This window comes from Anastrepha ludens, chromosome 4 (genome assembly GCF_028408465.1).
Source record: "Anastrepha ludens isolate Willacy chromosome 4, idAnaLude1.1, whole genome shotgun sequence".
Taxonomy (NCBI): Eukaryota; Metazoa; Arthropoda; class Insecta; order Diptera; family Tephritidae; genus Anastrepha; species Anastrepha ludens.
In genome coordinates, this window is record NC_071500.1 from 32,982,082 (window position 1) to 33,001,234 (window position 19,153).

The window sequence follows — 19,153 nt, forward strand, 5'->3', positions numbered from 1 at the left end:
TCGCTGGAGGACTTCTGTCGGTATCTAAGGAATTACTTTAGTAATGTTGGCTTTCTTCGAAGCTGGTATATACACAAATTATTTAGACTTTACATACCCCTCAAATAAATGCCCAAAGGTGTGATATCACATGATCTTAGAAGCCAATTTACTGTTCCAAGACGAGAGATAAACGAAACGATGATGCAGTAAATCCGCTGTTTCACGAGCTGTCTGGGTACATGGCAAGCAGGCTTCTTGTTCGAAACAAGGGGGCTTCACTTTTCAACATCAAAAGTCGTTTATCATGGCGCGATAGTGTTCGCCATTCACTGTTACATTGACATCGTCTTTCAAGAAATATGATCCGATGATTCCTTCAGCCCATAGGTCGCCCCAAAGGTTGTTTTCAATTGATATAATGCCTGTTCTTGAATGGCTTCGGGTTGCTCTTTAACCCAAATATCGCAATTTTCCTTATTGACGTAGGCATTACGCCAAAAATGAGACTCATCGCTGAACACCCTAAGTTGACCTGACTGTGAGATGAACACTTTTCACAGAGCTTCGATTTTCGTAATGCAAGTGTGCAATTTGTGACCTTGTTGAAGATTAAGTCTTTTCATAATGAAATATCAACGAATACTGAAAAATATTATTTATTTAGTTTGACAGTAGTCACGCATAATCTGTCAAAATTGCCCTACTGGAAAAAGTACCTGCAGTCTAATACTTTTTACTTATAAAACGCCATTACAGAAGATTCCGCGTACTTACAAATTTTGACATCATAATTTAAGAGAATGATTTGTTCACAAAAAATTGACAATTCGCATTTAATTTACCCTTTGACTCCACCCAACTCCCAAATTTTTGAGAACTAACTAACTGCGCATCTTTTACACGTAAAGCTTGCCTAAGATCTGCTTTAGGACATAAGAATTGATAAAAATGATGAGTAAAGAGGTTGGGATTAACACGATGCCTTTAGTTTTCCCAGATGCCCTGCTCTTGGTAAAAAAATTCAGAATGTGTGACCAAGATCTGACCGTTAACGGGTTCTCAGCAAACTTGAATAAATCAGCTGATTGGCTGTCGCAATCGAGATCATGACAACGGTTTGTGTACGAAAAAATGCGACAGTTTTCGCTCATGTTGCTTCGTTGCCGTCCGAACAATGACTGATTAGACGAGGGTGTGAATGCGCGTGAAAAGAGAGAGGAGAATTCGGCTGCGGATGTCCGGTGACGTAGCAGTCTAAGTTGATTGAACAATTTCGTGTTCCATCATAACAGATTGGCCTAACCTGTTAGGAAATTATCCTTGTGCCCTACTTACATGCCCTAAAACTACTATTAACCACGTTACGCTCTAAGCTAACTCATTTGAGCTCTATTTATTTTTTGTTAGGTTGACATATCAGGGTTAACATTCCTGCCAAAACCATTCGGAAGTGCACAGGTTCGAATCTCCATACATGAAACACCAAAATAAAGAAGCGTTTTTTTCGAATAGCGTGCGAGTGTATTTCTGTCATGAAACCTCCTCATAGAAAATCATCTGCCACAAATAAGAGGAGAAGCACAGCAAAACAGCCAAAAATAGTGTAAGCGCCAATTATATGAATACATTCAGAAATCAAGAGGGCATGAGCTCAATATGACTACTAATGCTAAAGAATATGAAATCGTACAGTATAACTGCATAAATTAGAATCTTAAAAGCCTAACAAAGCCGAAGCTTTCGAATTTAGTGGGTTTCCTTACCGAACATTGTCCGTTAGGTGTCCATGCGATGAGACTTGGGATTGCTTCTAGTTCTTTCTGCAGAAGCGGCCTGGAGAATGAGGTCGAATCATCTCAGCACCATCTGGGCTCTCAAGTTTTTTTTACACCTGCGGATATTGCGGGTTTAAGTATCGAAAACCAGGTGAGTTTCAGCAGTAGCTTGAAGCGGTTAATGCAAACGTTAATCGCCACCATTGGTCGCCATTTTCTAGTCCAAAACTTTCATGCAGTGCCTCTATAATGCTGCCATTACGAACAACAACTTTATTACTATATACTGTGGGCAAAAAGTAAGGTGAATTTATTTGTCAAACTTCGCGGGATTAAAATGTTGCTCTAGTTATTTTTTTCATGAGTTGGCAGCACTGTTAATAACATCTGGGCCAACTTTCATGTGAATGTCATTATCAGTAATATAATATATTTACGCTTGTGTTTACCAAACGACCAAGAGTGCATTTTTTGATTTTTACAATGTCTGATTTAATTGAGCAGAGAAGTGCCATCAAAAATTGTTTGCGGAATGAAATTTCGGCTGCGGAAACGTTTAGCATGTTGCAGAAGGCATTTGGTGATTCCACCATGTCGCAGAAAAATGTTTATAAGTGGTACAAAGACTTCAAAGAGGGTCGAGAACGTGTTTATGACTTGGAGTGCTCCGGACGACCATCGACGTCAACAGATGACCAACACGTCAATAAAGTGAAGGAGTTAGTGCTCAAAAATCGTCAGTTGACTGTCAAAGACCTTACTGATATGATTGGAATATCAGAAGGATCTGTGAAAACCATTTTGAAAGACCATTTGGGCCTACGAAAAGTCAAATCTCGTTTGGTACCGAAAACTTTCAAAAACTTGGAAAAAAGTCGTCGCATTGATGTGTGTGAAACAACGCTTTCAGCCTATCAGGACAAGCTCAAATGCATCATTACGGGAGATGAGACTTGGGTTTATGTTTACGACCCTGAAACAACCGACCAATCAAGCGAATATCGTGCTAAAGGCGAGGCCAGACCGAAAAGAGCACGTCAAAGTCGTTCAAAAATAAAGGTCATGATGACAGTTTTTTCGATTTTCGTGGTGTGGTGCACTATGAATTCCTTCCACCTGGACAAACTGTTAATAAGGAATATTATTTGAGCGTTATGCGTCGTTTACGTGAAGCAATTCGTCTAAAAATACCAGAATTATGGGCCAACAACTCTTGGTTTTTGCATCACGATAATGCACCGTATAACACTGCACTCGTTCTTCGTGACCAATTCTCCAAAAATTCCACACATATCGTTCCGCAACCACCGTATTCGCCTGATTTGGCTCCGTGTGATTTCTGGCTATTCCCAAAACTCAAGAGACCACTCCGGGGAACGCGTTTCGAGTCGATTGAGGAGCTGAATCGAAGAAGATGCTGATGGCTATACCGGAAATGGACTATATGGCATGTTTCGTTGGCATAATGTATATTTCAACGAGAGCGGATTATTTTGAAGGGGATGAAATTGATTTACAAAAAATTAATAAAGAGTTTTCATTTTACAACCAAATTCACCTTACTTTTTGCCCACAGTCTTAAAATACTCAACTTTGACAAGCCATTTATAGCGTTTTTGATGAAACCTGTTGTGTCACACATTAACGCTCATCTGTCAGAAACACGAAAAACACAATGGTAACGACACTCCGCGACAGCAACGGCGACTACGGCAACTACATGAAGTGCACGCCACTACTACCACTACTACCAGTCATCATTATCCTGGTCATCAGCGCCAAATGTCAACGCCATACAAAATGACGACAAGTGAGTGGAACACAACGCCCAACAGTATTATTTTTGCACTTGCCATCAAACACGCTGCCATATGAGCGATAAAGCCTACACATGTATGGGCATGTGTGTGTGTGTGTGTGAGTTCACATAGACGGATGTATGTACTTACATATATGCACGAGTTTGATGTGTTTGTAGTGTTGACGGAACACTTCAGCGCACATATCACAGCGCAAAGGCGAAAACCATACTGTAGTTCTCTTCAGCAGTGAAAGTGGACTTGTTGAAAAAAAGTTGTTGTATATACTAGGATGGCCCGAAAAAATTTTTTTTGCCTGGATGCTAGCCCCCAAATTTGCACTATGGCTAAAAAACTGAGACACCATATTTTTTATTTATTATACAATAAATTACTTTTTTATGTAGAGTATGAGTGGCACCAATGCTTTGAAAATCGCCAAGGGATTTCTATGGATAAAATACCGTAAATTTGGTGTAAGTGTTTACAGATCGATATGTTTTAATCTCCTGTTTAAATTTCTCTTCACAAATGTCTAAAAAAATATACACTCAGCCCTATCATAGAATCCGTCGTAGACTGGTTTTCGTAGAAACTAAGAAATTGCAATCATACAATTCGAATAGCTCCGAACGTACATTCAAAATTCGCAGAGTAGCATTCATCGAATACACTCGTAACGTCAAATCTTAGAGTTTCGTACAATTTTTCTACGACGACGTTAGACTAACGGACAAAAATTAGAAGGAGTAATAAAAAAAGGATTTAAAAGGAAACAAATAAAAAATGTAAGTCCTATATTAACTAAACTATAAATAAAAATAAATTTTTGAAGTATATGTACTTTTATGAGATTTCCACAGGTGTAAAGTTGTAACAACACGGTAGAAGTATGCCTCTTTGTTGGAGCTAATAAAGGAGAAATCAATTATGCCATTGATCCTGTAGTAGCCCTTCCGGTTGTAGTAGAGGAATTTTTCTTTAGTGGGGGAAATAATTTCTATGTGCGTCCCGACTACACACAAATGATGCCAGGAAATCCATATTTTTGATAGAATTCCATCTTGCTTTACCGTTTCCCTTGGCACTCATGTCGAGACTTACCCACTGAGGACACAATCGTATTTGTAGTGACACCAATACGTCTTTTAGTACATGGCTAAATGTCGACAGCCCCATTAGCACGTTGAAATCTTTGCCAACTCAGTGCTGATAGCCTCCCTCCTCAAGTAACCGTAAAACAGAGGATAGTCGGAGAACTGGAGTTATGGACGACGACCTTGCTGAGCTTGCGCTGTCTTCAATGAAATTCAAAACGTATGTAAATGCAGCTTTATTTAACCGGTAATTTTTGGTAAACCTATTTCAAACCTAATTTAAGTAAACTTTTTATTTAACAAAAAGGCAAGCACTTACAATAATTCGTCCATATCGAGAGGGTTGCTGGCATCTATCAATATTTTTTGCTCAATTATGAGACTCCGTTTACTTCTCTCTTCCTCCATTAAAACAACCGCATATGCCAACGAATACGTTTTAATATGAAAATTCAGCTAGCTTGACAAATAACTTAAAGATTATTTGCCAAATTGTCTTCTTTATACTGAAGTGAGCTGTTGTCGAAATATTAAAATTTAACATTTGAGTTTGGCAGCACGGATTCTATGATAGGACCGACTATGTTTTATCTAAACAAACATTCTAATTATTTTTATAGGAACCCCTTAAGACTCCAAAATTTAAGAAAGTGTATAAATTAAAAAATTAAAAAAAAAAATTATGAATGTTTGTCTCTCTTTTATGTAAAAACCATACAAAAATAAGTGCATATCTCACTCTTTCGGATCATCCTAATACATACATATATATATACATACACACAAACATATGTGCACATTCACCTATGCACGTATTGTACATGATGACCCCTTGTATTGCTCGAACCAAAAAAGTTGCCAACAAACTGCGACAAATTTCCGACAGTCACAGCCAGCCGCCAAGCGCCCACAAGCTGCATAAAACAAAGAATTGCCCGGCTGAGGCAAACGAAAAGGACATTCAAGTGATGAATTGTTTGTTGTTATTTACAGAACGTAACCGCACCAAGCCAAGTGGCGCAGAGAGTGTGCACACAAACAAAGTTGGATAAATTATATAAATTGTGAAATGCCTTTCCATTTTCTGTGCTTTCTGGTTGGAATTTAATTTTTGTAGTAAATTTTGCATAAACGAACAAATAGAAGCGCCACATAGCAGAGTAAAAGCAAACATGTAAACGGTTTAATGATATGTAAATGTTTATTTCCATTAGTAGAAAAGTGGCACCGCATGAGAGTGGAAGAATCGATGCATACAAATACTTAATACTTAATAATAAAAGCCAAATAACTGGGTAAACGATGGAAAAATGACCATCGAAAATTGTTAAATGACGCGGTTTTGAAACTCATTTGTAAAAATTTGTCAAAATAAATCAATGAAATCGAGGGGCAGCTAGAAAGAAAAATTTAATTAAAATGGACATTGAAGCATGAATTCGTGTATTAATTCACTAGAGCCAAAATTCTCAGTCCTCCCCCCTTGGCGTTATTTTCCTAATTTTATATACCTATATGTATGTATATATAGGTGTTTTATGTACATATTTGTTTTTGTATTATTTATTTTACCAACATACTTTCAATTGGCTTGGCGTGGGACGGGCATGAAAAGGGACACATGTTTACAATTCGTGCGTCATTAATAAATTTCAATGCCAATACTTGAGCACCGCAATCAATCATTTCTGAAGGAAAGCTATTAAATTGGCAGAAGGTACGCACCTTTCAGCTCATGTCTCTACTATGGGAGTAGTTATTACTCATGCGAAGGAATGTTAAACATGACAAGTACAGACGTGTTTACTTTTATGGGATAATAAGAGGAAATATCAAGGCGGAAAACAATTGCAATCTAAAATAAGGAAATGGTAATTTGGCTGGGTGCATTCATTTATTTATTTTTTTTTAATTTTTCCGCCATGGGTTTATGTTTAGTGCGTTAAATAACTTTAGTACAAAGACTTATTTTTAGTCATTATACATTTAATTATTTTTATGTCTATTTACAAATACATAGTATCTGCTTATTAAGGAATGCTCGACATTTTTTTTGGGGAAGAATACACCCAAAACCGCCAGAAAAAAAGATCTAACATCAACGCAATTTTTTAACCACTTCAAACCTGCACTTTCCAGAATTCAACGGTTTATAAAACTGCATACTGGAATTTTTTTATACAATATAAATACTGATTAAAATGTTTCAAATTTCGATGAAAATTTGTGGAATTTTTTTTTCATTTTTAATCAAAAACTTGTGAATACGTCGTTGTACTATAGTTATTTAAAGCACAGTATGTTTCGGCTGCCGTAGCCGAATGAGTTGGGATGTGACTACCATTCGGAAGTGCGTAGGTTCGAATTTCCACGCGTGAAACAGCAAAATGAAAAAACTTTTTGCTAATAGTGGTCGCCTCCCGGCAGGCAATGGCAAACCTTCGCGTGTATTTCTGCCATGAAAATGCTTCTCATAAGAAATATCTGCCGTTCGGAGTCGACTTGAAACTATAGGTCCCTTCATTTGTGAAACAGCATCAAGACGCACACCACCAATAGGAGGAGAGCCAAAGCTGCCTATATACTGATGGCAATTACAGCGAGACAAAGCATATGCCAGGCTCGAGCAACTGCCCGATGACAAAAGAACATGCCAAGATATGATTATGCTCAAAGCAAACAAGTACAGGAGTAAAAATGCAGACCTGCTAATTAGCAGATGGTTTTTGGAAAATGAGTTCAAGCGGTATTGATAAGCGAACAATATGCTCAATCCGAGAAAGCTTGGATCGAAGACGAGTCGGGAACTGCCGCCATCTGGCTGCCTAGGGGCACAAATTTCGTAATAATCGGAAATGATCAGACGATGGATTCGTCTACGTTCAAAACAGCCAATTCACAATGATAAGCTGTTTCCTTACACCGAACGACAATATAGATAAATTCACCCGGAAACGGGGAAGTATTGAAGGCAAAGCCCTTACTTTAGAGGGAAGATTAAAAATAGCGGGAGACTTCAGCTCAAAAGCAACCGAATGGGGCTCAGCGACAACGAACTCTAGTGGTAGACGAGTGCTGGACATGGCAGCCAGACTAGGTTTAGTGGTGCTCAACACAGGAACGACTACGTAGCGAAAGCCAGGTTGCGAAAGCACCACATCCGACATAACCCTAGCATCGAAAAGCACCTTCACTAAAGACTGGAGAGTCTTGGAAGATTACAATGGGAGTGAGGAGCTCGTAACACAAGTGTACGCGCCAATTATTCACTTTGTTTTGCAGGGTCGTCAGATAGTCAGATTTTATGTACAAGTTTTCCATATATCTAAACGAGCATATAATAAAATTTGCAAATATTTGGAACGAAAATTTCGAGTTTACGCCAAAAAAGTGACATTTATTCCAATTTGCATTTCCTAAATTTGCAGTAAATCACTTTTTACAGAACCCAAACAGATAGGCGTCGCGACTTCAAATGTTGTGTAAAATAAATATTATACGGCTCCAAGTGAAAAAAATTTCAAGCTAGAACAAAAAAATTTTAGTCGGAAAGAGTTATAAATAAAAGAATGGCTGCCCTTCCCTCCCAAATCCTTCCAAGGGGTTTGATAAATCTTTTGCCAACGTTATAGTTTTTGTTTTGTAGCGGGTGTTTTTTAAGAGCTTGAACACATAAAATGATAATACAAAGCGATATGTATTGTTGGAACGGCTTTTGCTGGTAGATAGTTTCATGGCATTTATTTTTTGAATATGCTATCCAACATACATAGGTCTGCCGCGGTTAAGAGTTGCCTTTATCATGCCCTCTGTCTAATTTTTGACTACTTTTCCAGTAAATCTGGCCGTATGGCGCCAATTGTGGCTTGAACAATGCAGTAAATCGATGTTAAAACGCGCTGTATGGCACCCTCTTGTTGGTATCAAATGTCGGCGCTGTTCAGCTGATTAAAGAAATGTCAACACAGTTTACCATTCTCAGCTACCAAGCCATAGTTATCGATATCGATAGTTCTCATACAGTTAAAAAACCACCCGATGAGAAATCTACTAAAGTTTTATTGTTTGCATATTCACACCAGCTTTTGATCCGGAATATTTTTCTTAAAGAAATCATAAAGCTGTTGTCAGTATTGTGTTATATATTTGTATTAAAAAAAAAATACGGAGAAAAGCGGGATCTTTGCTGGCCGAAATACACGTATGAAGCGTTTTTTTCTTATGAAAAATTATTATCCCTCAGATATGAAAACCATAACTATTTGGTTGGCAATTAAGTAATTGCGGACTTTTTTTATAAAAGACAATTTTTTGATTAATGAGCTTTTGCCATCTTTCAGGCAGCATCATAATCCCACGTTCATAAAACATCTGGTTTTTATTAGCAAAAAACACGATTTGACATAATCGTCATTATTGAAATTTTTACCATTCAAGGAGTTTTGTAAAAATCGAAACAAAAAGTAATCAGATGGTGCAAGGTCAGGACTTTATTCTGGATGTGGCAAACATCCCAAACAAGCTCCAATAATTTTTGCCGAGTGGCCAAAGATGAAAAAAAATATTTTTTTTAGCTTACCAATCATTTCCTGTTTTGGAGACATTCTGTCGCTTTCTTCCGATCTGGTGTGGCTTGGGCTCAGCAACCATATTGACATCTGCAAGAAAAAAATAAAACAAATGAAAATCACTTAAGGAATAGTTCGTCGATTGTGTTACATTTTTATAAAAATATCTAGAAAAAATTATAAACATTCTCTATCATCATAAAGTACTTAAACTCATTGGGATGCTCGGCAAGGATTTGCTCAATCATTAAAGCACTCCAGTGCGCTGATGGTGAGCTTAAATCAGTGATCAAAGAAAAAAGCTTTTTTAATATATGCTCATAGAGGCAGAAAATTTAGATTGTACCCAAAATTTCTGCTTAACCATTTCTTGTTTGATTAACTTTCAATTATTTTATTCCACAAAGGTAAATTAAGCCCGGTTCCACTAAACATTTCTTCGGCATCCATTCTTTTTAACTAACAAAACGTACCTTACAGTACGGTCTCGTTTTATGCGGACTATTTTTTATGCGGTTTTTAAGTTAAGCGGTTTGTATTTCATCCAACAATTTTTTGGGCTATCATAGTAAAGTTTAATTACTGATTACATTGTCAGAAAAGATAGAGAATGAAGTTTGTGAAAATCCATCGCACTTACCGCAAATATATATTGCAGATACAGTCTCTTGTGATGACGAAGGTGACTTGGAACCACTTCGAAAACGGTGCAAACCATTATCAGTTAGGGATAACGATTAAAACTGTAAAACTAAGTTTGAATACAAGTTTAGTTGCAGCTTTTATATGAATTTCTTTCGCACTTCGGAAGTAATTTATTACGCAGCCTATTTCTTTTAATTTCTGAAAACGTTTTTATGCTGTTTTAAGTTAATTTTAAGCAACGGCTTTATGCGATTTTAGGAAATTTTAGGAGATTACGAAACGTATCCCTGCTTTTTCAAGGCAAGTAAAGTCTTTTTAATGCGAATTTTTTATATGCGCTTTTCTGTATAACGTATCCACGGCATACAACGAGACCTTACAGTACTTTCGCGCTGAAAATCAGCCATGCTTGGTTAAACAAACACAGCTCAGTTTACGGCTGGGAGTAGAGCTTGACCTCACATTCTAAGTATGCACAATTGCCTTTGTTTTCTCAGCTCTATGAGCTCATTAAAAATATAAGCTGCACTAAAAGCTTTTTGTATGCGTGAGGTCTTAAAGCGAGTTTGTACTTTAACTATCGATGACTTACAAAAAATGGTCTCACAAGAAACCGGCAGCGCAATCTGCGAAGTCAGAGTAGGGCTGAATGGACTTTACTTGGGTTTTACTCATCTCTAAGCCGCCTACAGTAGTCGTTATGCTGTGCTTTAGTACTAACGATGAATGAACCGGTGCCTCATAATTTTATTTATTGTAATAATCATACTTATACTATTTTGCTTTTGTGCGAGGAGAAAGCATCGAAACTCTAAAGCCAACAGTGTGGGACTTTCACCCGAGGTAGGCTTCCTCCTCCTACCGTCAAATTCCCGACCCTCCCGGTAATACTTTTAAGTATTTCGTTTAAGCACTAGTCCCAATATCCGTTACTGTACTGATGCAATTGGTGCAATACATCGAAGGTAGCATCTGCTTGTTACCACCCGCTGTTTAAGCCATTAGATTAGAGAGCCACCCTCCTCAGTCATAGGTGGGCACTTTGCAGTAGCAGCAAATATGCAAAAAATATTATTTTTCACTGATAAAGAAATTTGGTTTGCATTACCAATCAACTTTTATTGATTACTGAAGAAAGAAATTCCAGTAAAAATATTTTTTTTTACTGATTACCGGAAAAAATTGCAGTAGTAAATATTTTATTATTGACTACCGGAAAAAATTCCAGCCAAGATGTTTTTATTGATTACTGAAAAAAGTTGTAGCAAAAATATTTTTTTTACTGACTACTGGAAAAAATTGCAGTAAAAATATTTTTTTATTGATTACTGAAAAAAGAAATTCTAGTAAAAATATTTCTTTTACTGATTACCGGAAAAATTGCAGTAAAAATATTTTTTTATTGATTACGGAAAAAAGAAATTCCAGTAAAAATATTTTTTTTACTGATTACCGGAAAAATTGCAGTAAAAATATTTTTTTATTGATTACTGAAAAAAGAAATTCTAGTAAAAATATTTTTTTACTGAATCCCGAAAAAATTTTAGCAAAAATAAATTTTTTACTGACTACTGGAAAAATTGCAGTAAAAATATTTTTATTGATTACTGCAAAAAGAAATTCTAGTAAAAATATTTTTTTACTGAATCCCGAAAAAATTTTAGCAAAAATAAATTTTTTACTGACTACTGGAAAAAATTGCAGTAAAAATATTTTTATTGATTACTGCAAAAAGAAATTCTAGTAAAAATATTTTTTTTACTGATTACCGGAAAAATTGCAGTAAAAATATTTTTTTATTGATTACTGAAAAAAGAAATTCTAGTAAAAATATTTTTTTACTGAATCCCGAAAAAATTTTAGCAAAAAAAAATGTTTACTGACTACTGGAAAAAATTTCAGTAAAAATATTTTTATTGATTACTGCAAAAAGAAATTCTAGTAAAAATATTTTTTTTACTGATTACCGGAAAAATTGCAGTAAAAATATTTTTTTATTGATTACGGAAAAAAGAAATTCCAGTAAAAATATTTTTTTTACTGATTACCGGAAAAATTGCAGTAAAAATATTTTTTTATTGATTACTGAAAAAAGAAATTCTAGTAAAAATATTTTTTTACTGAATCCCGAAAAAATTTTAGCAAAAATAAATTTTTTACTGACTACTGGAAAAAATTGCAGTAAAAATATTTTTTATTGATTACTGGAAAAAGAAATTCTAGTAAAAATATTTTTTTTACTGATTACCGAAAAAATTGTAGCAAAAATATTTTTTTTACTGACTACTGGAAAAAATTGCAGTAAAAATTTTTTTTTATTGATTACTGAAAAAAGAAATTCTAGTAAAAATATTTTTTTTACTGATTACTGGAAAAATTGCAGTAAAAATATTTTTTTATTGATTACTGAAAAAAATTGTAGGAAAAATATTTGTTTACTGATAACTGAAAAAAATTGTAGGAAAAATACTTTTTTATTGATTACTGAAAAAAGAAATTCCAGTAAAAAAAGTTTTTGCACTGATTACTGGGAAAAATTGCAGTAAAAATATTTTGTTATTGATTACGGAAGAAAGAAATTCGAGTAAAAATAGTTTTTTTTACTGATTACCGGAACAAATTGCAGTAGTAAATATATTTTTACTGACTACCGGTAAAAACTGCAGTCAAGATGTTTTTTACTGATTACTGAAAAAAATGCTGTAAAAATATTGATAATATCATTTAACTTCCATTATCAGTAAAATATTTACTATTTATTGGTATTGAAAATGTAATGCACTCTCATCAGTGAAATTCAATCATGTTGAGTATATAAACAAATATTTTTAGTATTAGCTTATCCTATTTTCTTCAGAAAAAAAATATATGGTTTTCTCACTAAACATAAAAGAGTCAGAACTTACAAACGGAAAATATGCAGCAAAGGTTCAAATAAAAATTATGTGGAAATATATTTAGTATTAAGAACTGATTGAGAGCATCAGTAAAGAAAATGCAAACCCGTGAAGTATAATCTTGAAACAAATTTTTATTATGACTATGATGTGACTATGATATATTAGATATAAACTATGAATTAATATGCAGAAAACCCCGATTGAAAATCTTGAGCTCTGACTCTTTGCATTTCATGTTCAATATATCAAAATCATCACCTCATAACTATAACTGTCGTTCAATCCAAACAAAATAATTGCATGAAGAGGCAAAGAGATGTGAGAAGTACTTCCTGATACAGCCTCACGCTCGGGATGCTGTTTTGCCGCTATTTCTGCCCCGCTGAACCAGCAACAGCACAAACAGAAGATGAAGTCAAAAATATGATCGACGCTTATGTGGTGAAGTATGGACGGAACGAAGAAAAATAATTATTTTCTGAAAACAATTTTTAAATCTAGCTCAAGATATGTATACTGAAGCAAAAAAATAAAAAATAAAAACAACTGCAACTCCCATCATGCAGAACACAATAATTTGTCTTAATAAACGTCGCAGCAGATTTTTCAAACCATTCACCATTCGCCACTGCTCGTTTTCTAACTGCTATGGTTGACTTTCAAAAATATTCAAAAACATATTTACACTCATCCATAACTAGTGAAAAGGGTGTGACAACCGCAGAATCTGGGAAAATTACATTCGCTCGAAGTTACTCCATGCCACGACATGCCACTCATCATAATTCATAGCGGATGCAGACCGTTGCCATCACACCACCAGCACCATTTTTTAGGACTGTATTTACACGCGCTGCCACTAGTTGAAAAGGGACGGGCGCACACATCAAATCTTACATAGTGAACGGCGTAAATTTTGAAAATTTTTTTTCAGCTTTTTTGCTTTGTCTTTCCTCTGAACCCTGAACACCCTCATCCATTATCAATCTCACTTCGCAAGTAGCTGATCCACCTTCTTTGTGCTTTTCCTCTTCTTCCTCTTGTTCTGCTTCTGATACTGGCGACTGCAAGCACAAATTATCAGTATGGCTGTTGAGCAGTCTGGCGCTGAGAAATGTTACTCCCTCCGCCCACACAATCACAGCTTAGAGGGGGGAAAAATTTGCGCGTGTCTGTCTGCTAGCTATAATTAAGATTAAGGATAAGAAATAAGAAGGATTTCCGTACGACTTTAAGAGCTAAGCAGCAAAGCGGTTTAAATGTGCCGGATGGTGTATATGTTGGTGTGATGACTTGTTCCATTGTTGTTGTTGGGGTGGTGATATTTTTCTTCCGTGCTTTGTATAATCTCTGTTTGTGGTAGAAGACTGAAGTGGCGTTTGGGAAAATGGTGAAATTTTAAGAAATTGAAGTTGTTCAATTACGCTCTGCTCCTCCTCCTTTTCTCCTTCTCTCCTTTTCTCTGGTTTATTGTCTTTATTAGTTGAGTGAGCGCGTAAATGGAGCGTGTCAACTAAAGTTGTTTAAAGTGTTTCGATGCCACGAGTGAGTAAATTAGACGCCAAGCGCAGCTCAAGAAAAAAATTGGCGATTCGTAATGCAACAGTTGATAATATTTTTCTTCTTCACAATCGGTTAAAAAAATGTACTTAAGATTTTGAAGCTGCCGCATTTTTTCATTTGTTAAGGCAGATCCGAGGCTGGATAAATAAGTATCTGAATATTGAAATAAGGCGCAGTATGTCATTTAATTGATAGAACATAGATGAACTTTTCATTCGACCCAAATCATTTACCGCCAAACCAGGTCTTTGTGTTATATCTTCATAAGAAATGACGAGGGTGCATCCCAATGCGTAATTTTGATGAAAGATAAAATTTTCAGACCTCAGCTCGGCTTTGAGTCGGTCCCACAGCTCTTCATACGATCAAAACGATCGTGTTTACTTGACCGAACGCTCGTATGAGAATTTGAGCCTACGCATGGCCACTCGAAGCAATTTCCCATCGCAAGTAATGGTTTGGGCCGCAGTGACCACTGATGGACGCTCTCCAATCGTTTTATAGAGCCTGGTGTCAAAGTGAATACGACTTATTATCGGGAAAATGTTTTAGAAGCTGCTTTAGAGCCATGGGCACGCAAACATTTCGGTCGTAGACCATGGACGTTCCAACAGGATTCGGCATCGTCTCATAAAGCTTGTGTGAACCAAGAATGGTTAAAAAATCATGTTCCACACTTCATTTCGTCCACACAATGGCTTTCGAACTCGCCAAACGCAAATCCGATGGACTATTCCATCTGGTCCATTTTGGAGAGCAAGGTGAGGGCTAAAAAATATGCCAGTATGGATGCACTGAAAAAAGCAATTATACGCGAATGGGCGAAAATACCTCAAGATCACATTCGCGCAGCATGCAACTCATTTTTTGACCGTTTGAAGGCTATAGTCAATGCGAAAGGTGGTCATATCAAGCTAAAGTGAATATACTAGTAGGTTAAAATTGTAATCATTTTTGAACAATTTTGTCTTTGAAATCAATAAAAACTAATTTCACACAAAAAAGTTATGGTGTTTTGAATAGGATGTTTCAAATTGATATGAGCAAAATTGCGTCACACTTGGGCTGAAAAGTCCTCAATTTAACAAAGAAAACACGACTTTTGTGCTCAAAATTAGCTTTACTCATCAACGTAATTTACATCAAAGCACACCGCAATCATTCAGCGCTCTAACATTTCAACACCCCTTTGCCTCAAAATAGACCTCAGTTTCAAAGGACATCTCCTGCACTCGAGCGAAATTTCTCGCAGGTGAGCATTTTTTTAAGCCTGCGAATACGCTGGATGTGGGAGGAATTCGAAATTTAATTCATGCGGTTTTAGCACTGCCCAGAATCATCAACACATTCTAGTTTTTGATTAACAGTGAGCAAACGCGGCACCCATTTCGAACAGAACTTTCTCAGAGCAAATTGTTCATGCAGCATATAGCCAACACGTTCTTTTGATATCTTTACGATGCTAGCTAACTCACCCAACTTCACTCTTTGATCATTCAAACGATTTTGATACGATTTTTTGATATTTCTGGCAGACCATGGTAAGGCTCCGAGTGTATTTCTTCCATGAAATAGCTTCTTATGAAAAACGATCTGCCGTTAGAATGAACCTGTAGGTCCCTCGAATTGTGGAACAGCATCAAGACGCTCACCACAGAATTTTTTTTCCCCCCAATTAGTTGAACTCAAAGGTATAAAAAAGTGGAATTTGGAAGATGTTGTTGAAATGCTGTTGAAATGCTGTTGAAAGTTTATCTGCTTTGATGCATGATGCAGCTCTTGCCTCTACATCTAAAAAAAATAACAACGATAGTCGACATACCTCTGTGCATGTTTCTTCAGAAATCAGAGCCTTAATTCAACAAAAGAGACGATTACGAAAGAAATGGCAAACTAGTAGAAATCCAAGAGATAAAACAGTTCTAAATAAAGCCACTAGTGAACTCAAAGACAAATTGAAAGACTTTAGAAATAAATCGACCTCAAGCTATATTCAAAACCTTAATGACAATAATAATGATGATTATAAAATATGGAGGGCAACGAAGTACCTAAAGCACCCAAAGAAGAGAAGTGTACCTATTAAAGATTGCAATGATAGATGGTGTAGAACAGATAAGAGCAAAGCTGATGCTTTTGCAAAGCATCTAGAAAAAACTTTCACAGCCTTTAACAGCAGTAACTCTGACGTTCTTCAATTTCTCGATGTCCCGTGCCAACTATCGTTGCCAATTAAGGATATTACACCTGCAGAAATTCGTACCGAAATAGAAAACTTAAGTAAAAATAAATCACCAGGCTATGATAAAATTGTTTCTAAAGTGGCAAAGTGTTTACCAAAAAAAGGCATTATGCTGCTGACATATATTTACAACGCTATATTAAGATTAAACCATTTTCTTACACAATGGAAATACGCGGAAATTGTTATGATTCCCTGAAGCCAAATAAGCCTGAAAATGAAGTAACGTCTTACAGACCAATAAGTTTACTGACACTTTTCTCTAAAATATTTGAGAGAATATTTTTACGGAGAATATCGCCAACTTTAAAACAACATAATATAATACCTGAATATCAATTTGGTTTCGTCCACACCATGGAGCTCCCGAACAATGCTACCGAGTGGTTAACTTCATTGTTGATTCTTTCGAGAGAAAAGAGTATTGTTCAGCAGCCTTTTTGGATATCCAACAAGCATTTGACAAAGTTTGGCATCATGGTCTTTTATACAAATTGAAAAAAATTTTTCCCTCACAGATATATTATATTTAATTCTAAAATCGTATCTTACTGAAAGATCATTTTACGTGAAAGTGAAAGATGAAACATCTAGCATTGCATACATCAAAGCTGGGGTACCTCAAGGAAGCGTACTCGGTCCAGTTCTTTATACTATTTTCACATCAGATATGCCAGTAACTGAAAATATACTTATAGCAACATATGCTGATGATACCGCTCTTCTTGCATCAAGTTATTCTCCAACCGAATCTACCTCACTAGTACAAATTGCATTGAATTACTTGCAAGTCTGGTTAGACTGCTGGAAGATTAAAGTTAATACTAACAAATCTGTACATGTTTTATTTACACTACGGCGAAATGACTGTCCCGACTTGCAGATCAATGGAAACATTATTCTTAAATGTAACAGTGTAAAATATTTCGGCTTACACCTAGACAAGCGATTAACATGGAAGTGTCATATACAAGCTAAAGCTAACCAATTAAAAATTAAAACAAGAAAACTTTATTGGTTACTTGGACCTAAGTCACCACTTTACCTTGAAACCAAATTATTATTATACAAAGCCTTATTGAAGCCAGTATGGACATATGGCGTACAACTTTGGGGAACAGCCTCTAGTTCAAATATAGAAATCTTACAAAGATATCAGTCGAAAACCCTTAGATTGATAACGAGTGCACCCTGGCTCATTACCAATAAAGCCATTCATTCAGACTTACATATTCCTTTCATAAAAACTGAGATTAAAAGATTCAGTACAGCATATTTGCAAAGGATCAGCTATCATGAAAACCCGCTTGCAATAACTCTCTTAGATGAAACCAATCAAATAATTAGACTGAAAAGACAACATGTTCTAGATCTCCCATTTCGTACCTAATCACTATTTATTAATATGTTTACAAAATATTCATATAACGTTATCACATGTATAGCCTTAACTTTGTATAAATATATGTATTACATATAAGTATATTATTATTGTTTTCACTGGAGATCAATAATACATGTAAAATAACCACAATGTTATATAATTTGCTTATTGTTCTTAGAATAGATTGCAAATAAAAGTATTAAAAAAAAAAAAACTAGTGTTATTACAGCGCAATGCAAGCTGCGCGCAGTGATTGGCGATTTGTGATAAACTTCTGACGTGATGTTGCAACCTCGATGAGGCATATTGCATACATATTACGTGTGCGCGAATTTCACGGACAACCTGCGTTGCTATGTTAACAGTGAAAATGAAAATGTTTCTTTTACTTTGGCTAAATCAGTGAAGTCATACGCTTAGCTGGGCATTTCAAATGGAGATGGGTCTCAGATCTCGGTTTCCTTCTCAGTGAGGGGAAAGGCAACTGAACCCCCCATATACCTCGACTGGCTGCAGCCACAGATAGTGCCGCAGAACTATCAGCAAGACTGCACGGCCCTAGACTCGGACAGCCTACAGTAGAAGCAATTCAAACTGTCATAAATAGCGTTGAAGATGTGCACCAGGGCCATATACCAACCAAAAGTATAGTACTCTTTGCCACCTCAGATGTAAGGAACACTTTCATAATGAGGAATTACTTACGAGACCGCAAACTCTTCCATCAAATCCCAGAGGGTTATCGTTGTATAGACGTCACATCTGGAGCAGCACAAGGATCAATTCTCGGTCCCGACTCATGGAACATTAGTTATGATCAGATATTCAATATAGAAATGGCGGATAGACACTTTCTAATCGGATACGCAGACGATGTCGCAGCAGTCATCACAGCACGAGACTTTGAAGAAGTAATTATATGAACACAAACGTGACTAGATTCATGTGGCCTCAAATTAGCCGGAGAGAAAACGGAGCTAATACTTCTAACCAATAAGCATATTCCGCTAAAGGGAAAACATCGATGATCTTAAGATCATTACAACGATCGGCAGCTGTCTTAGACAGCTCTGAGAGTTGTGTCCACCTATCGCACAGTATTAGGGCCAGCTGTTCAAGTAATAAGCGGTTCAATATCGATCGACTTACTAGCTTTTGAGAGGAAAAAGCTGGGGGTAATGGAAGAAAGAGTTAGTAA

General features: G+C 36.1%; 1 protein-coding gene across 2 annotated transcripts in view; it reads right to left on the reverse strand.

Annotated features, from left to right (window-relative positions):
- LOC128861532 (putative mediator of RNA polymerase II transcription subunit 26) overlaps positions 1–19,153 on the reverse strand; it is a 273,455-nt gene that overhangs the window by 40,714 nt on the left and 213,588 nt on the right. For both annotated transcript variants that reach the window (XM_054099730.1, XM_054099731.1), the window contains exon 6: positions 9,233–9,311. In XM_054099730.1, coding sequence (XP_053955705.1) covers positions 9,233–9,311 — 79 coding nt within the window. The remainder of the gene's footprint in view (positions 1–9,232; positions 9,312–19,153) is intronic.